Below are 16,540 nucleotides of genomic sequence, written 5' to 3' on the forward strand. Positions count from 1 at the left end.
GTGCAGGGAGGTATCCAGCGAGCAGGGTTTCCAGTGCCATCAGCTTCTCTGGAGTTCAGCAAGCAGACCTTTAGTTCTCAGTTTCGGGCCAGCCCAGGTAGCTGCATCATAGCTGCGAATCTTTAAGCTATTCTCAGCAAAAAGACAGGCAGCTGATGGAAGGCCTTCTCCTGTCAGTTAGCCAATCAATGGCATGATTCTACTGCTGTATACTGTCCTGTAGGGAGCCCATGGCCCCTTCCCCCTGTGCTGCTCTCCTATCCCCACACAAAATTCTTTACCTGTCATATCTAGAAAGCCTCAGAGCTTGCTGTGTTATCCAGCTTTTCTTCACTGTCACAAAAGATCTGAGAAAAACATAAGGAGAGGTTCAGGGTTCCAGAGATTTCAGTCTGTGGACACTTAACCCTATTGTCTGAGGCCGAGGCTGAACACTGTGGTGGGAAGCCCACAACAGAGCATAGATGCTGCCTCATACCTCACGAAGCAGAGACAGATGGGTCTGGCCCAAGTACACCCTTCATGTCATGTCCTTAGTGACCTATTTCTTCCCCCCAGGCCTCACCTCCCCAACAGCCCACTGAGGGGCAACCTTGCCAGTGGATTTGTGCATTGGTGAGGTGAGAGACTTAATGATATAGTCACTGTCATCGACCCGTCCCCAAACTCTGCTGTCCCAGGAACCAAGCACCCCACACAGACCCAGACTGGAATACTCACTGTACTTTGTTGAGTATTCTTGTGAACTTTGAATGCCCTGAGCTTAGAAGATAGTTATCAATGTCAGCACACAAATCTAGGAAAGAGATGTATCTGACACTTCCCTCTATAGGAGGCTCCCCCAGTATATTTGAGATGATCTTTAGGACATTGGCTGATTAACAAAGGCCACATGACAAGTCATGGGCAAACTGAAGTAGGAACAAGCTGTTGACATTCACAATGGAAAAGATCTGATATCTCAAAATCCAGTTTGCACAAACCCTCTGAGGGTAGAACTGTTGCCTGAGATAAGAGAGACTTGGATCCCCTCAGTCTGTGTCTTGGTGATTTGGGAGAGCACTGCTCAGGGCACACCGCCAAGGATGGGGAAGACCCTCTTAAAGATTGCTGTCTCCTGTTCACCAACTACTCTTTCTAAGGTCATGGTGGTCTGCAGCGCTGCGACCTGTTGGCTGTCTCTTTGCAGCACCCCTGCATGTGCTCTGGCTCACATGCAGTTAGACTCAAGCACGGGAAGTTCTGCTTCTCAGTCAAATCACGGCACCCAAAGCCACAAGGTTGCCTTGTGAAAGACTCTTATTTCTTTCATGGGTTTTGCAGGTCTGGTGCTGACAACTCCTGGAGATAGGAAGGGAGCAGGGACCAAAAGCACAGAGTTCTACAGCGAGCTGTGGTTCATCATGGTAATGGCCATGCTGGCCCTGATCTTGCTAGCCATTTTTCTGTCCTTGATTCTACAAAGAAAAATCCACAAGGAGCCATGTATCAGAGAGAGACCTCCCTTGGTACCTCTTCAGAAACGAATGACCCCACTGAGCAGCTACCCACCAGGGGAAACCCATGTGGTATGTATGGAGAGATAGACTTTTCCTAGTGTGGCTTGCTTTCATTCTTGTAAAGTCACTTATTGCTTTGACAGCTGTTTGGTGAAGTATTTATGCATAAAGTCATACCAGCAAACATAGATCATTTAACTTCATCCTCTCCAACTTAGATGTCCTTGCCTAACTGCTCTTGCAAAGACCCCAGTACCATGTTGACAGTGGTAAGGATGGGTGGGAATCACTGTCTTCTTTCAAAAGAGAAATGCCTTTTCCTTTTGCCCAAGTATAGTATGTGATTGCTTTTATTGTAAATGTCCTTTATTCTATGGAGGTAAAATGAGGACCCTTATGATTTCTGTTCTTCTGTTGATACAGTGTATCACATTTCACATTTCTTGATTTGTATATGTAGAACCACCCTTGCGTGCCTGGGACCAATTCCATTGATCATGACACACACACATGATGTGTGTGTGTGTGTGTGTGAAAATACTATTTCAGGAGGCCATTTCTGATGATGACTTGTAAAGCAGTTAAAAATCAGTGTCTTGTGCATGTCTACATTTGCATGCAGGCTGGTTCAGGTCTCTAGTATATAAGCATCAAATTGAACTTCAATTATTAATACCTAATGAGAATGTTTGCTCCAGTGTCCATTGGGTATGAGTCTAAGCTATTTGTGTGTGTGTTTGTGTGTGTGTGTGTGTGTGTGTGTACTGCATGCTTTATTGTATTGATTTCTATGCTTGATACTAGTTTAGTATCAAGGTAATGTTAGCTTCACAAAGAGTTTGAAAGAATTCTGGCTATTTTGGATTTTTGGAATAGTTTTTCAAAGTATAGAAATAGTTATCCTTTACATGCTTCCAGCAAACCCATCAGATCCTGGATAGTTTTAGAGGATTTAATGTCTTAAGGATTTTATCCTCCTTTTATTTATGTTTATGTGTCTGGGTATGAATATGTGCACACGAGCACCGGTGCCTGCAGAGGCCAGAAGGCACTGGATTCCCCTGGAGCTGGAGGTACAGGCAGTTGCAAGATGTTCTATGTGAGTGCTGAGAACAACACTTGGGTCCTCTTCAAGAGCCCTGAACACTCTCAACAGCTGAGTCTTCCCCCCGCCCCCCAGCCCCGAGATGAAAGAATCTTGTTTCAACATCATTTGCTGAGTATGACTCAGATTTTCTGTTCACCTTGATTCACTTTGGGGCATATTTTATATGCTAAAAATTTACCGATTTCTTCTAGCTTTTCCAGCTTTTTATAGTTGTTCATAGTAGAATTCATGACTGAATTTCTGGGGGACCATTATTACCTCTTGGTTATTAGGAGCATGTTACTCAGTTTATATGTATTTGTTCACTTTCTTTTCCCTTAGTTCTTAGATTGTAGTTTTAAAATATCATAGTCCGGAGCAGAATTCTGATATTTCAATTTTATTTAAATTGACTGAGTCTTGATTTGTGGCTTGATTGCTCTGTCCTCAAGATCCTGATGAGGGCAATCTATGTGCTGCTGCTGGAGGAGATGTTCAGTACTTGTTAGGAATGTCTGAAGTGTGGCTCTGTGCAGCTGTCTTCTTTGATGGTTTGTGTTTGCAAGATGTGCCCAATGAGGGAATCTGGATATTGAAATGCCCAACTCCTACTGAATTAGTCTTTCACTTTAGAGTTAAATTTGCATTTTATTGGGAAGCACATGTTAGGCACTGTTTGATATTGCTGGGAAGAAACACTATGGCTAAGGTAACATATAAAAGAAAGAATTTAATTGGGGCATGCTGAACAGTTTCAGAGGGTGAGTCAATGATTACTATGGCAGGGAGCCTGGCAGCAGACAGGAATGTCACTGGAGCAGTAGAAGAGACCTTATATACTGAGGCAACCATGGTAGTGGAGGGAGTAACAGCTCAACGTTTTGAAACTTCAAAACCCACCCCAAAGTGACATACCTCCTGCAACAAGGCCAAATCTCTTAATCCTTTCCCAAGAGTTTAGCAACTTGGGAGCAAGCATTCAAACATGAGGCCTGTGAGGGCCATTCTCATTCATATCTTCACAATTAGCATGTCACTTCTTGAGCAGTACTTTTCTGACTATGATTATCAACTTGTAAATATTTTAATAATTATTTTATCTGAAATGAATGCAGCTATTCTTGTTCCTTTTTTTTTTTTTCAGTACTAGAGACTGAACCCAAGATCTTGAATATACCAAGAAAACACTCTATCACTGAGCTACTGCTATCCTCCCCATTAATTTTTTTTTTTTTGGTTTTGTTCTAAGATTTTCCTTAGTTGCTTAGGATGGCTTTGAACTTATGAACCTCCTGCATCCACCTCCCAACTTACAGAGATTACAGACCTGAACTACCAAGCTAAGATCATTTTCTGTTCCCATTTGTGTGATATTTTCCCAAACTTTTATTTTTAGTATACACAGTATATCTTTATAGTGAAGCAATGAAGTGAGTTTCTTGCAGGCAGAATATAGTTGTGTCTTAGGATTTTTGTTGTTCTCTTGCCTTATGTACCTGGGGAGATCAGAATGGCTTGCAACTCATAATCCTCCTGTCACTGGTTCCCATGTACTTACATTACAATTGTGCACTACTATAGCTGGCTTTAAATTAATCCTTAATTCTACCACACTATTATCTCTTGATTTGTTAATTTATTTATAGGCAAGGATGTTATAACATCTTGTCATTTTGAAAACTGTATTTTGCTTTCCTTGTATTTGTCTGTTTGATTTGGCATTGTCTAATTTTAAATCTTTCTCTTTGGAGTGTTGTTCCAATGAGTTTTACACATTTGTGTTTTGAGGACAGCAGTTAAAATTCCCTCATTTCTAGTTAGGCTGCTCCTAACTAGTGTTTCTTACTGTCAGTAAATTCCTAAGTTCCTCTTTAGATAAGGTAGAAACGGCTTTACTTAGGGGATATTATTTTTAGCATGTTTCCTAGTCTTTATTTTAAATATTCAATACCATTCTCTTGTTATTTTCTGTGAAAACTCTGCTACAAATCTCATGAGCCCCTTAATGTTTTGAGAATTCTTTGTCATACACATAGTATTTACTAAAATATACCATAGTTGAGATCTCTTTTGGATGAAGGTAGTTTGGGTTCTTTCATGGATATTCTCTTAAGATTTTGGTTTTATAAAATATTTTATTCTGCTCATATATTTACACAATGTATATTGATATATCCATCCACCATTATCTCTCTCTAATTCCCCCACCATTACCCATCTTCTTCCAAACTCAATGCTTTCCTTTTTAATAATTTGTTATTAATATGAATACCTCAGTACAATTAATTGCTGTCCATATGTTCATGGGCGTGCAGGGCCATCCCCTAGAACATGAGAAACCTATCAGTGGCCACATCCCCCAAAGAAGACCATGTTTCCCTCTCTCAGCAGCTACCAACTGCCAATAGCTCTTCCAATAGGAGTGGTGGAATTTTGACTGGCCTAGTCTTATGCATATAACCATAGCTGTTGTGAGTTGATCTGTGCAGCAGCCCTGTCTGATTCAGAAGTTACATACAAATCTCTTTCCCACTCACCAGCTCTTGGGGAAATTTCATCCTTTATGAGTTTTGTCAGCATCTTTTTTCTTTTCGGATGGGTGGCCTGAGACAGGATTTCTCTATGTAGCCCTGGCTGTCCTGGAACTCACTCTGTAGACCAGGCTGGCCTTGAACTCAGAGATCTGCCTGCCTCTGCCTCCCAAGTGCTGGGATTAAAGGCATGTGCCATCACTGTCAGCACCTTTTCTTGACTTTCTATAATTCTTAAGATGCAAATATTAGGTCACTATAAGCCTTGTAAGGTTCATCTCAATGTGCTAGTCTCACTAAGCTGTCTCCCAAGTTCTGTATTCCTTCTTTAGTTTGTCTTATGGTATTGTAGAAAATTTCCTTCAATTTTTTTTTTCATTTCACCCATAAAGGACTCCTGATTCTTTTACTGACTTCTCTCTTAATGAATCCCTCACTCGCCTATATTATCCCATCATTCTTGGTACTGTTCATCTGTATTCATGTCTCAGTCGGATCATGTTTACTGTTTCAGGAATGTTGTAGATTTTCCTTCGAATTTAGATGTGTCCTTGGGGAATTCTCATTATGTCTACTGTAACATTTTTCTTCCATGTTTAGTCGTTTTTCTAGGAAAAGGTTGTTGTTCTTGTCTATATGAGATAACTGGATGAAGTTTAAAACATTTGGTTATAACAGAGCCCAAGAACATAGTCCCTTCATCTTTGGCTCATTTTCAGGTGTGTCTGAAGTCTTTAACAGACTAGATTGCAGTATTCATGGTAGTACTGATTTGTTTTAAGGTAGACTTAGGCTTAGAAGGGTATGTGTCTTTAGGCCCAACAGAGTCAGCTCCAGTAGTACTAGGGCGGTGAGCAGCTGCCAGTCTAGGTGGCATTGGTCTGGAGAGGGACATATTCCATTGGGGCACAGCAGTGATAGTTCTGGAGCCCACATTAGGATGGGCCCTTTTTCAGGTACCATAGATGTTCAAAGACAGTGATAGCATCTATGGGCCAATCACCTGTGGACCTTCCCTAGGTCCTGTAGGCAAAGACTATGCAGAGGACAGGGAACAAGCACACTTGGCACCAGCAAGTATGGCCCCCAGTCCATGGGCCACGATGTGCCTTCCCTCTCAGTTATCTAGTACAGTTTTCATTTAGACTTGTGCTCTGCCATACCCACTCCTAGGGAGGACCTGCAGACAACTTTCACTTGTTCTCACAAATCTTGGGTGGTTCTGAGGCTTGTGGCTCTGTTTTCTAATAGTCCTACTGCTTCAGAGCCTGGATGGGGTTGTTCCTAAAGGAACAGGTATTGTGGGGTAACACTTGTGATGCTGATAGCTACCATTCTGGATTTGATGTGCACAGACTCTTTCCCTGAACCCCAGGGCCAAGCTTGAGTGATCGTCCTTTTCCAGTAGCTCCAGTCTTAAAATCATGGGCTAGGAGGGAGAGTTTCTATAGATCCTCTTATGCAGTGTGTTGGCAAGGTTAGAGCCACTGGTTACTATGTTCCGAAGCCAAATGGTGTGGCTCCCAAAGCACAGGTGAAATTGGTGTGTCCCTATAATGGCTGCAGTCCCAAAGTTGCTAGATCACACACAGTGGAAGGTAAGTGTTGGTGGGGGCATGGGTCACTTGCATTTCTGGACCTACTGGGTTTTCCTGGTACTTTTGTCAGCTGTAGCTGTGGAGACATGGATAAAACCAGGAGTTTTCAACACTGACTACAGTTCAACTGTGGTGTAGAAAGATCCTTCCCAATTTGTGGACAAAGCAGCTGCCGGACTTTAAGCTGCAGGATCCTGTGGGAACAATCTTTTCTCAGAAAGGTAAAGATACACACTGGCCTAGTATGTGCTACCCTCTTGGGTGAGGCTTATTATTTGACTTCTACTCTGTAAGATGCCATCAAGAGAAGGCTGTTATGGCCTGGGGGAGGTTCAAAGTGAGGGCCCTCGTTGGTTCATGGGAATCACTTCTCTATTTAATTTGTGCTGAGACTGAATGTAGGACCTTGCACATGCTAGGGAACTGTTCTGTTACCAAGCCACAGCCCTAGTTAGGAGTTGCTTTTATAACCATTATCTCCCAAAAATACAGTTTTCACTTGTAAGTCCAGTAGCTGTCTCACTCAGGCTGCCTGTTTGATGCTATGGTCCACATTACTGGCGCTTGCTCGTACCGTCTGGTTCTATCCCGGACAGGACCCCGTTGACAATGGTGCACACTGCCCCCCTCTGTTCTGTGGGTCACCTTCTGCTGAGTGTTTTGATCCTTTAGGGTTTCTATCACTTCTGGTTTCCAGAGTCCAAACTCTCTTCTGTCGTAGAGCGATGTGAAGGGTATTCCTTGGGCAGCTTGGATCTGAGTCCCTGATGCAGTGTGTAGCAAAGACTGACACACCCATTTGTTTTTTTCTTCTCAGTTTGATTCTGTGGCTGACATATCTGACGTGTCCAGCAACGTCACCCTAAAAAGTTACACCATGCATTTTGAGGTACCTCTGTGTGCTGCATGGATGTCACCTGACCTTTTGCATGTTGTGCTGACGGTCCAGTGAGAAGTAGAAATATTTTACTGATGGGACCATTATATTAGAAACTCTGGATGTTTTAGTCAGCTAGAGTTTACTATAAGAGCACATATAATAATTATGGAGACATCGTGCCTTGCTGGTGATGGTGACTGAGCTGATGAGTTACAGACCTTAGATTCCTCTAAGAAGGAAAACATTCAAATAAGAGGAAGGGAGGGATCACTTCCTGCACATATCCAGAACCCTGAAAATGGAATACGTGTTGTTCATAGTGGACAGCCAGGAAACAATATAATTCACTTTTAACGGGGTGGAAGAGAAGCTCCTCAAAGGACAGGCTTCATGTCGGCATGCAGGTAGAGAACTCCTTAGTCTAGACCCAACCCCCTGGTGTACTGCTTCGCAGGCCTGGTCCCATAGGAAGAAACAGCCACCAAGGCAGTGCATGAATGCCCTAGAGAATATAGCATGGCCACTAACACCAGCATCAGCACATTGTCTCGGGGAAACAAGGACACAATTATTCCAGGTATTCAAGGAGACTTGAGAAAGTCATCCCATTCCATCACCTGTGTGAATTCCAGCTTCAAAGCACACGCAGCCACCCACCCACCCATCTCTAACAGCAGCTTCCTTTGCAGGGATTAGCTGACACCAGACTCCCTAGGTCTGGGACACCTTTGAGTATTCGGAGCAGCCAAAGTGTATCTGTACTACGGATCCCAAGTCAAAGCCAACTGAGCCACGCCTACTCCCAGGGCTCTCTCCACCGCAGCGTCAGCCAGCTCATGGACATACCAGACAAGAAGGTGGTGATGGAGGACTCACTGTGGGAAACTATTATGGGCCACAGCAGTGGACTGGTGAGTTGATCTGCCTCTTGTACACTCACACAGCTACAAGTGCTCACCCAATTACACTGTAAACTGGCTTAACAGTGTTGCTGTGTGGTTAGCAGGGTAGGGACTGCTGTTGACCGACTAAGCACTCAGCAAATACAGGAAAAAAACAGAAACAGACCCAAAGGAGGCATAAAACACACTTGGTTTGCTTTAAACCTCCAGAAAACCATGATGTACACATTATTGCTAACCGTTCATCCATTGAGACAATGTCACAAGTCTCAATCACAAGTTTCTCCTATCTCAACCTCCTGAATGCTAGAATTGCAGGCATGTACTACCATGTCCCTGCTTTAAAAACAAGTAAGAATGCAGCACTGGGGACTGAACCCAGGGATCTGTGTGCTAGACAGACTCAACCACCTGAAACATGTCACCAGCCCTCTGTCACCATCCACGAGCGTCATCTTTCATACACTCAGTCTCGTGGCTCTGGCTTGGAGGGATCAGCTGTCACCGCTCATCAGCTGCCAGCTCTCCAGGGTCTGAGGAGATGGACCTGGTAGGGATTTTACCAACTATGCTGCTTTCTGTTCGGCTGTTAAGAGAAGACACTGAGGGCAGAGCTTAGCTCTCCAGTGCTTCCAGCTAGCTGCATGTGCACGGGAGTGCCTACACACTCTCCCTTCACTGCAAAGCAGGCATGATGTCCTTTTTGACTGATGGCATATGGTGAGGGTAAAGGGATTAATCTTGGTTCCAGATCCCCTTTTATGCCATCACCTGAGCCTCTGTGCTTGTTCTGAAGATTAAATATATATAACGAAGTTGAAAATTACCTTCGGGGATGGGGCTGCCAGGTCAGTAGGTGGAGTGCCCACCTAGCATGCACGAAGCTCTGTCCAGTCCCTACAACCACACTAAAGTGGGACACTGTAGTGCACACCTATGACACCAGCACCAGGAGGTGGAGACAGAAGACTCAAAAGTTAAGGGTCATTCTTAACTACATGCAAGTTTGAAGCCACTTGGGAGACATGAGACCTTGCCCCCAACACACCAAAAGCCCTTTTTGAAAATCATGCTTGATGTTATTACAGGTCATTCAATTATATAATTTCATTTCACTTTCCCTTCACTGCAAAGTGGGTGACTTCCGATTATTAAATGGCAGGGTGAAGATGAAACAATTGCTAAAATACCTTTTTTATCCAAATCAGAAATGTGTTTGATGGAACACATTTCCTGTACTCTTCATAAAGTTTGGGAAGGGCTGTTAGCGTCAGTGTGGAACAAGCCGAGGGTCCGAGGTGCCCGGGGCCTACCCAAGAACACAGTAGCCATCTTTTTGTGAATTGAGATCATTGGCTTCACCTGTAGTGGCCTTGCGTTTGCCTGGTATGCAGCTCCAGTGGAGGGCAGTGTACAGGAGGGGTCAGTGGAGTCCTGTGAAGGTGCCACCGCCAGTTATTGGCTCATTATGACATTATAGCACCAACCCTGTTGATAAATACAGGACAGCGAAGGAAGCAACAGGGTGATAGCTGTAATGCCTTCTATTCTTTAAATCTTTTAAATGAAAAACTACATACACAACATACATAATTCAAGTTTTTTCCACTCTACAGATAAACTGAGGCTCACAGAGACTAATAAATTAGCTAAGCTGGATTAGTACATGATCCCTTCAACGAAGGGAATTTAAAGGAAGGTCTGCCTTACAGCTCATCCGAGTGTTGATCATGTTCTGTACCAGTGGTAGACTATGAACGAGGAGCGAAGGCTAGTGACAGTTCGGGATGTTAACGCAATGACTGGCTTGCTTTTCAGTATGTGGATGAAGAGGAACTAATGAACGCCATCAAGGGATTCAGCTCTGTGACCAAGGAGCACACCGCCTTTACCGACACCCACCTATAAACAACTCAAGTGAGAACGCGGAACCCTGGGACACATGTTCAGTCCAGTCTTAAGACACTGAAACGACATGTTTAATTCTTCCTAATAGAGACCTAAAGAATATCATCTTTCTACACGTCTCAGATAAGGAAACTGCATGCGCTCACACGCTTGCGTCGCCTTGCTGTTTTTGTGGAAAGCCAAGCCTGCAATTTGGCAGGCTCTGCCTGTGACTGTTTGTTAAAGAACATTCTAGCCCATTTCAAGATGACATATACTTGTTACCTGTTTAAATCCAAACAAGTCTGCTAAGAGACTAGTCTTGCCCTTCCCAACCTGCTATTTCTACCAGAGAGGAAGAAATCTTACAAGCAACAGCGGCACCAGCCATCCCAGGTCTGCATGTGCACAGGCTAAGGATCTAGAGCTGTGGCCTCCGACAGCGCAGGCGTGGTTCAGCTGTGCATAGCTCTCATAGCTGTTCCTAAGGACTACTCATTCTCTGAAGTCAGTTGGCTGTTACTACTGGGACTCCTTTGCTTGAACTGAGGTCTTATTTCAAAATGAAAACTTGTGAAATTATCGATTGTACTTTTCATAAAATATAAATCTGTTGTTCCTGGAAAACAACTTAAGAAAAAACTACTTTCCTTCAGTCTTAAGGTTCTAGGAAATTATCCCAAGTCTATGTGACAATATCTTGTGGACGATGCCAAGAGGCAGGTAGAAGACGCTTTAGGAGGACTAATTCGCTTATTTGGCTGGAGACCCACTATTTACTCCCATGATCTAAGGCTGGACTTTGGTAGTGCTGAACTGTCACCCAAATCTGTGACAGCAGCTCCGAGATACTTTCCACTCTTTAACATCAAAGCATAGACCTGGATTAAACACTTCTGCAGTAGCGGGGCATCCACAGTGTCTGTACAGATCATAACATGCCCCCACCCCTGTCTTGCCAAAAGATTTATACTTTTTGAATTGGAAAGAGAACTGACCAGTCTACTAGGTTATAGCATAATCTTTAGGCTATAGCAACTGTGGGCCTGTCTCTCATGCAGGGTGAAGTAATTTTATTCCTTGGCGGTCATTCCCTGCTCTGTGTTTAGAGCCAGGCAGATGGCCAGCACTAATCACTTCTTTTTAATTGTTAAGGCAAGTTGTGGACCTTTCAGCTAAGACACAGCCCTTGCTTGACCATGGCTTCACTTGGAAGTATGGAGGAAATTATCCTTTTTGTAGACTGAACTCTGGTTAGAGATGACTGGATATCCTCCCTGAATAAGAGAACAGGTGATTCTGGGACCCAGTCAACCTTGAAGGGAAAAGGGGAAAATATTCTCCCCGTTAATCCCTCTGAGCATTATCAGTCTCACGAGTATGGCTGCTGAACACCTAAAAGTACCAGAGTGATGTAACTGGCCTTCTAACTACTGAGTAATTTTTGGATGAAGCTTGGGGCGGGGTGGGGTGGGGGAAAACCAAACACTTAAACTTTGTTTAGACATAGATTTTTTTGTTCTTCAATCCAGTCCTTGTAGTTGCTACAGAGTAGACCAATAACTCTGATTTAAGCAGTTTGATAAAATGTATTGAACTTTAACCTTTATCACTTGCCCCTGTAACTTGCCTATGTTTTCTAGCTTTCTTAGACATTCTGGACAAACATCCACCTTTCTTTTTTTTTTTTAATTTTTTTTATTCGATATAATTTATTTACATTTCAAATGATTTCCCCTTTTCTAGCCCCCCCACTCCCCGAAAGTCCCGTAAACCCCCTTCTCTTCCCCTGTCCTCCCTCCCACCCCTTCCCACTTCCCGGTTCTGGTTTTGCCGAATACTGTTTCACTGAGTCTTTCCAGAACCAGGGGCCACTCCTCCTTTCTTCTTGTATCTCATTTGATGTGTGGATTATGTTTTGGGTATTCCAGTTTTCTAGGTTAATAACCACTTATTAGTGAGTGCATACCATGATTCACCTTTTGAGTCTGGGTTACCTCACTTAGTATGATGTTCTCTAGCTCCATCCATTTGCCTAAGAATTTCATGAATTCATTGTTTGTAATGGCTGAATAGTCCTCCATTGTGTAGATATACCACATTTTTTGCATCCACTCTTCTGTTGAGGGATACCTGGGTTCTTTCCAGCATCTGGCAATTATAAATAGGGCTGCTATGAACATAGTAGAGCATGTATCCTTATTACATGGTGGGGAATCCTCTGGATATATGCCCAGGAGTGGTATAGCAGGATCTTCTGGAAGTGAGGTGCCCAGTTTTCGGAGGAACCGCCAGACTGCTTTCCAGAGTGGTTGTACCAATTTGCAACCCCACCAGCAGTGGAGGAGTGTTCCTCTTTCTCCACACCCTCTCCAACACCTGCTGTCTCCTGCTTTCTTATGCGACTTACTAACAGTAAGAGGCTGACAGTCTGGACAAACTACCTGCAGTCTTCCCAAGTCAGTGCGGCTGATGTCATCATGGCAGTCCTTTGGTTTCAAAGATGGCGTTGCGTAATAGCACCTTAATAAAACAAAGTTGAATCCAAACTACATCTGTAGTAACTTAGTACCACCTGCGTACACGCCGCTGCACTATGGGGCTTAGTGGGTTCCCCCTCCACCCCCCGTAAGTCTTACAGAAACCAGTCTTCATCCAGCACCCAGAGCGACCCGCCACAGTGGTGCTCTTGGCTGAGTACGAGGAGCACATAGAAACTGGTACTGAGTTCCCTCTGAGAGTCTGCTCTCCACTGGCTGCTTTATTTTCATCCCAACATAAGCAAGTCCTGATGCCCCTAGTGGCCAGAGGGCCAGCCTGAATGGAGAAATGGAGCTGTGGAGAGCACTCGGAGACAAACACACTTGCGTCTAAAATGCCATTGCCAGCTCCTCGGGGAACTCAAACAGCACAGGACACAAGGCATTTGTTGCTCTTCTATAAAGCTGAAAACTGGTTTACAATAAACAGACCTGCTGCTGAGCCCACTGACAACTGGCTTGACCCAAGATACTTGTCCTTATAACAAGTAAAGTCTGGTTCAGGAGTCTCATCAGCTACTGGGTCATGTAATGAGGACAGGGATAGACAGACAGAAAACAGGTTTCTCTTTGGAGCCTTTACATTTTATACAATCCCAGTAAGTGCTGGAGTACCCAAAATCAGGGAGGGTCAACTGATAGAAGTATCTATCTCTCCCAGTGGTCTAACCTGAGACCCTTTGGTCTAACCTGGTTACCTTTGGGAGCCAACTGCTTGTAAGCCTGTACCCACAATCAATTCTGGGTATTTGCAAATGGAGGCAGACAAGCTGCTTTTTCCTTTGGTTCTTCTGAGTAGGTTCCCTGAAAAAAGGTGGGTGTGAATTCTCCCCTCACCTCAGGCAAGGAAAACATCCCAGGGTAAACTGGGAATATACTCAGGAAAGAGAATCAGAGGATTTTTGAGTCTAGTTGTGCCCAGTGTTAAAGAAAGCAGCTGAGTGCCGACGGTGGGAAAACTTGGAACCTATTTGTCCCGTCTGCAATGAGGCAGAGGAACAGACAGAGGAGTCTTAGGTCAGGGTGGCCTTTTCTCTGCCCAAATCTCCCAGTCTTCACAGCGTATCACTGGGCAGAGACGGGACTAAGAGTGGGATCTCAGCACCTACCTGTGGCTCTGCTCCCTGCAGCTCCCGGTTCCTCTCGCACTCTTTCTCAGAGCCATCTTGTCCTCTTGTCTGTCACTGCATGGACTTTGGCCCAGGTACTCAGCTTCATTTGCTTCCACAATATCTGATGCCTAAGGCGGACTCCATCCCTCAGAACTTGCCTTGCCGTAAGAGTTACTCTCCATGTCTCCCAGGGGCACATGACTGGGAGGGCTCCAAAGCCGCCTCCTTCCTGTGTCCACCCTGACCTAAGACACAGGAACAGAGCAGTGTGCAGAACCAATAAGTTCACAAAGCTATGCTGCTGAGATAGGGCCCTCTCCGTTTCTTCCACAGACTGCCTGCTGCAGGGCTGGAAGCCTTCAACAAGTGTGTGCAATCCTGCTACTGGTACATCCCACTTGCGGCCCCACGGCCGGTGTTCTTCGCATTTGGGGGAACCTCAAGAGCCCACTCTGTCTTAAGGACAAAAGGGAGCATTTGTAAGGTTGGAGCTGTTACTGGCTAGATGGTGCAGCGATGGCAGACCCTGCTCCTGGCACCCCAGCCCTCTCCCACAGGTACAGAGCTTAAAGCTCCAAGGAAGAGCAAGGGCGAGCTTGCAGTAAGTAGCCAGTGCCCTGGACAAACAGCTAAAGCCTATGCGGGGTGCCAGTGTGTATGGAAGCTTTCCTTTTTTTTTTTTTATTCGATATATTTTTATTTACATTTCAAATGATTTCCCCTTTTCTAGTCCCCCACTCCCCAAAAGTCCCATAAGCCCCCTTCTCTCCCCCTGTACTCCCACCCACCCCTTCCCACTTCCCTGTTCTGGTTTTGCTGAATACTGCTTCACTGAGTCTTTCCAGAACAAGAGGCCACTCCTCCGTTCTTCTTGTATCTCATTTGATATGTGGATTATGTTTTGGGTATTCCAGTTTTCTAGGTTAATATCCACTTATTAGTGAGTGCATACCATGATTCACCTTTTGAGTCTGGGTTACCTCACTTAGTATGATGTTCTCTAGCTCCATCCATTTGTCTAAGAATTTCATGAATTCATTGTTTCTAATGGCTGAATAGTACTCCATTGTGTAGATATACCACATTTTTTGCATCCACTCTTCTGTTGAGAGATACCTGGGTTCTTTCCAGCATCTGGCAATTATAAATAGGGCTGCTATGAACATAGTAGAGCATGTATCCTTATTACATGGTGGGGAATCCTCTGGGTATATGCCCAGGAGTGGTATAGCAGGATCTTCTGGAAGTGAGGTGCCCAGTTTTCGGAGGAACTACCAGACTGATTTCCAGAGTGGTTGTACCAATTTGCAACCCCACCAGCAGTGAAGGAATGTTCCTCTTTCTCCACATCCTCTCCAACACCTGCTGTCTCCTGAATTTTTAATCTTAGCCATTCTGACTGGTGTAAGGTGAAATCTCAGGGTTGTTTTGATTTGCATTTCCCTAATGACTAATGAAGTTGAGCATTTTTTAAGATGCTTCTCTGCCATCCGAAGTTCTTCAGGTGAGAATTCTTTGTTTAACTCTGTACCCCATTTTTTAATAGGGTTGTTTGGTTTTCTGGAGTCTAAGAAGCTTTCCTACACAGACAGGCCTTGCCCCTGCCCACCCCCCAGTAACCTCAATTTAAACTTCAGGCCATCTCTACCTCAAACTCAAAGCAGGCGTGACACCGCTTTCTCAGCTGTCAGAAAACAAGCCTAAGTACTGGAATGGCTCAAGGAGCAAGCAGCTGAACAAGGTTTTTGGTGCCCAGTTAGGCCACACCCAGGTGTCTGCACTCAGCTTCCATCTGAGGATGATCCGAGAGTGACCTTCTCCACGCATACCCAGTGAGCACGCATACCCAGTGAGCACGCCACCTTCTTCCGCTACTCTGCATCAGGATTATGGTCAGTGATCGTCTCCTCAGGGCCAGCAGCCATGCTTCTTGGCTAAGGCATGGCAGCAGCTCCCACCCAGTCCCAGGATAAAAGTGCACTCTACCAACCCATTCCTGCCCTTACTGGGTGGAGGCGAGAGCTAACAGGGGTTCTGACCTTGAAGTAGTGGTGCGGAGAACCACACAGCAGGCAGGCAGGCAGGCAGAGGGGCGGGGAAGGGGACCTTGAGTCCTCCTGGTTTTCAGACAGGTATATTTGCATAGACATCATTCTCTATGATGGGGGATGAGCCCCGGGAAATACAACAGGATGCTGGTTCTTGTCTAGGGGGTCACTGAGTTCTTCCCCAGGACTGGACAAAGAAGTCAACATCTGACAAAGAGCCAACATATGACAGAAGAGCCAGCTGCCAAGAAAGCAAAAGGAACAGCTTTATCCCTTGAGGTTGAGAGACCCTACGTCTGAGGAGTCTGCTGCTGTGTGGCCCTTCCTCTCCCATCTGTGCTGTATAGACAACCATCCTACACCTTCCTGTCGTTTATCCTGACAGTGTCTTCCAGAACAAGCCGCCCTATCTCAGGAAGCCCCTTGCCTCGCGAGTGCCGTGTCCTCTACCTCCTC

General features: G+C 44.8%; 1 protein-coding gene across 1 annotated transcript in view; it reads left to right on the forward strand.

The window, feature by feature from the left end:
- The window catches only part of Ush2a (usherin), a 723,091-nt gene extending 712,652 nt beyond the window's left edge, over positions 1 to 10,439 (forward strand). Inside the window, exons 69-71 of the mRNA XM_052200359.1 lie at positions 1,324 to 1,568; positions 8,285 to 8,506; positions 10,316 to 10,439. Coding sequence (XP_052056319.1) covers positions 1,324 to 1,568; positions 8,285 to 8,506; positions 10,316 to 10,405 — 557 coding nt within the window. The 3' untranslated portion in view covers positions 10,406 to 10,439. The remainder of the gene's footprint in view (positions 1 to 1,323; positions 1,569 to 8,284; positions 8,507 to 10,315) is intronic.
- The last annotated feature ends 6,101 nt before the right edge of the window (positions 10,440 to 16,540 follow it).

This window comes from Apodemus sylvaticus, chromosome 12 (genome assembly GCF_947179515.1).
Source record: "Apodemus sylvaticus chromosome 12, mApoSyl1.1, whole genome shotgun sequence".
In the NCBI taxonomy this organism is placed as follows: domain Eukaryota; kingdom Metazoa; phylum Chordata; class Mammalia; order Rodentia; family Muridae; genus Apodemus; species Apodemus sylvaticus.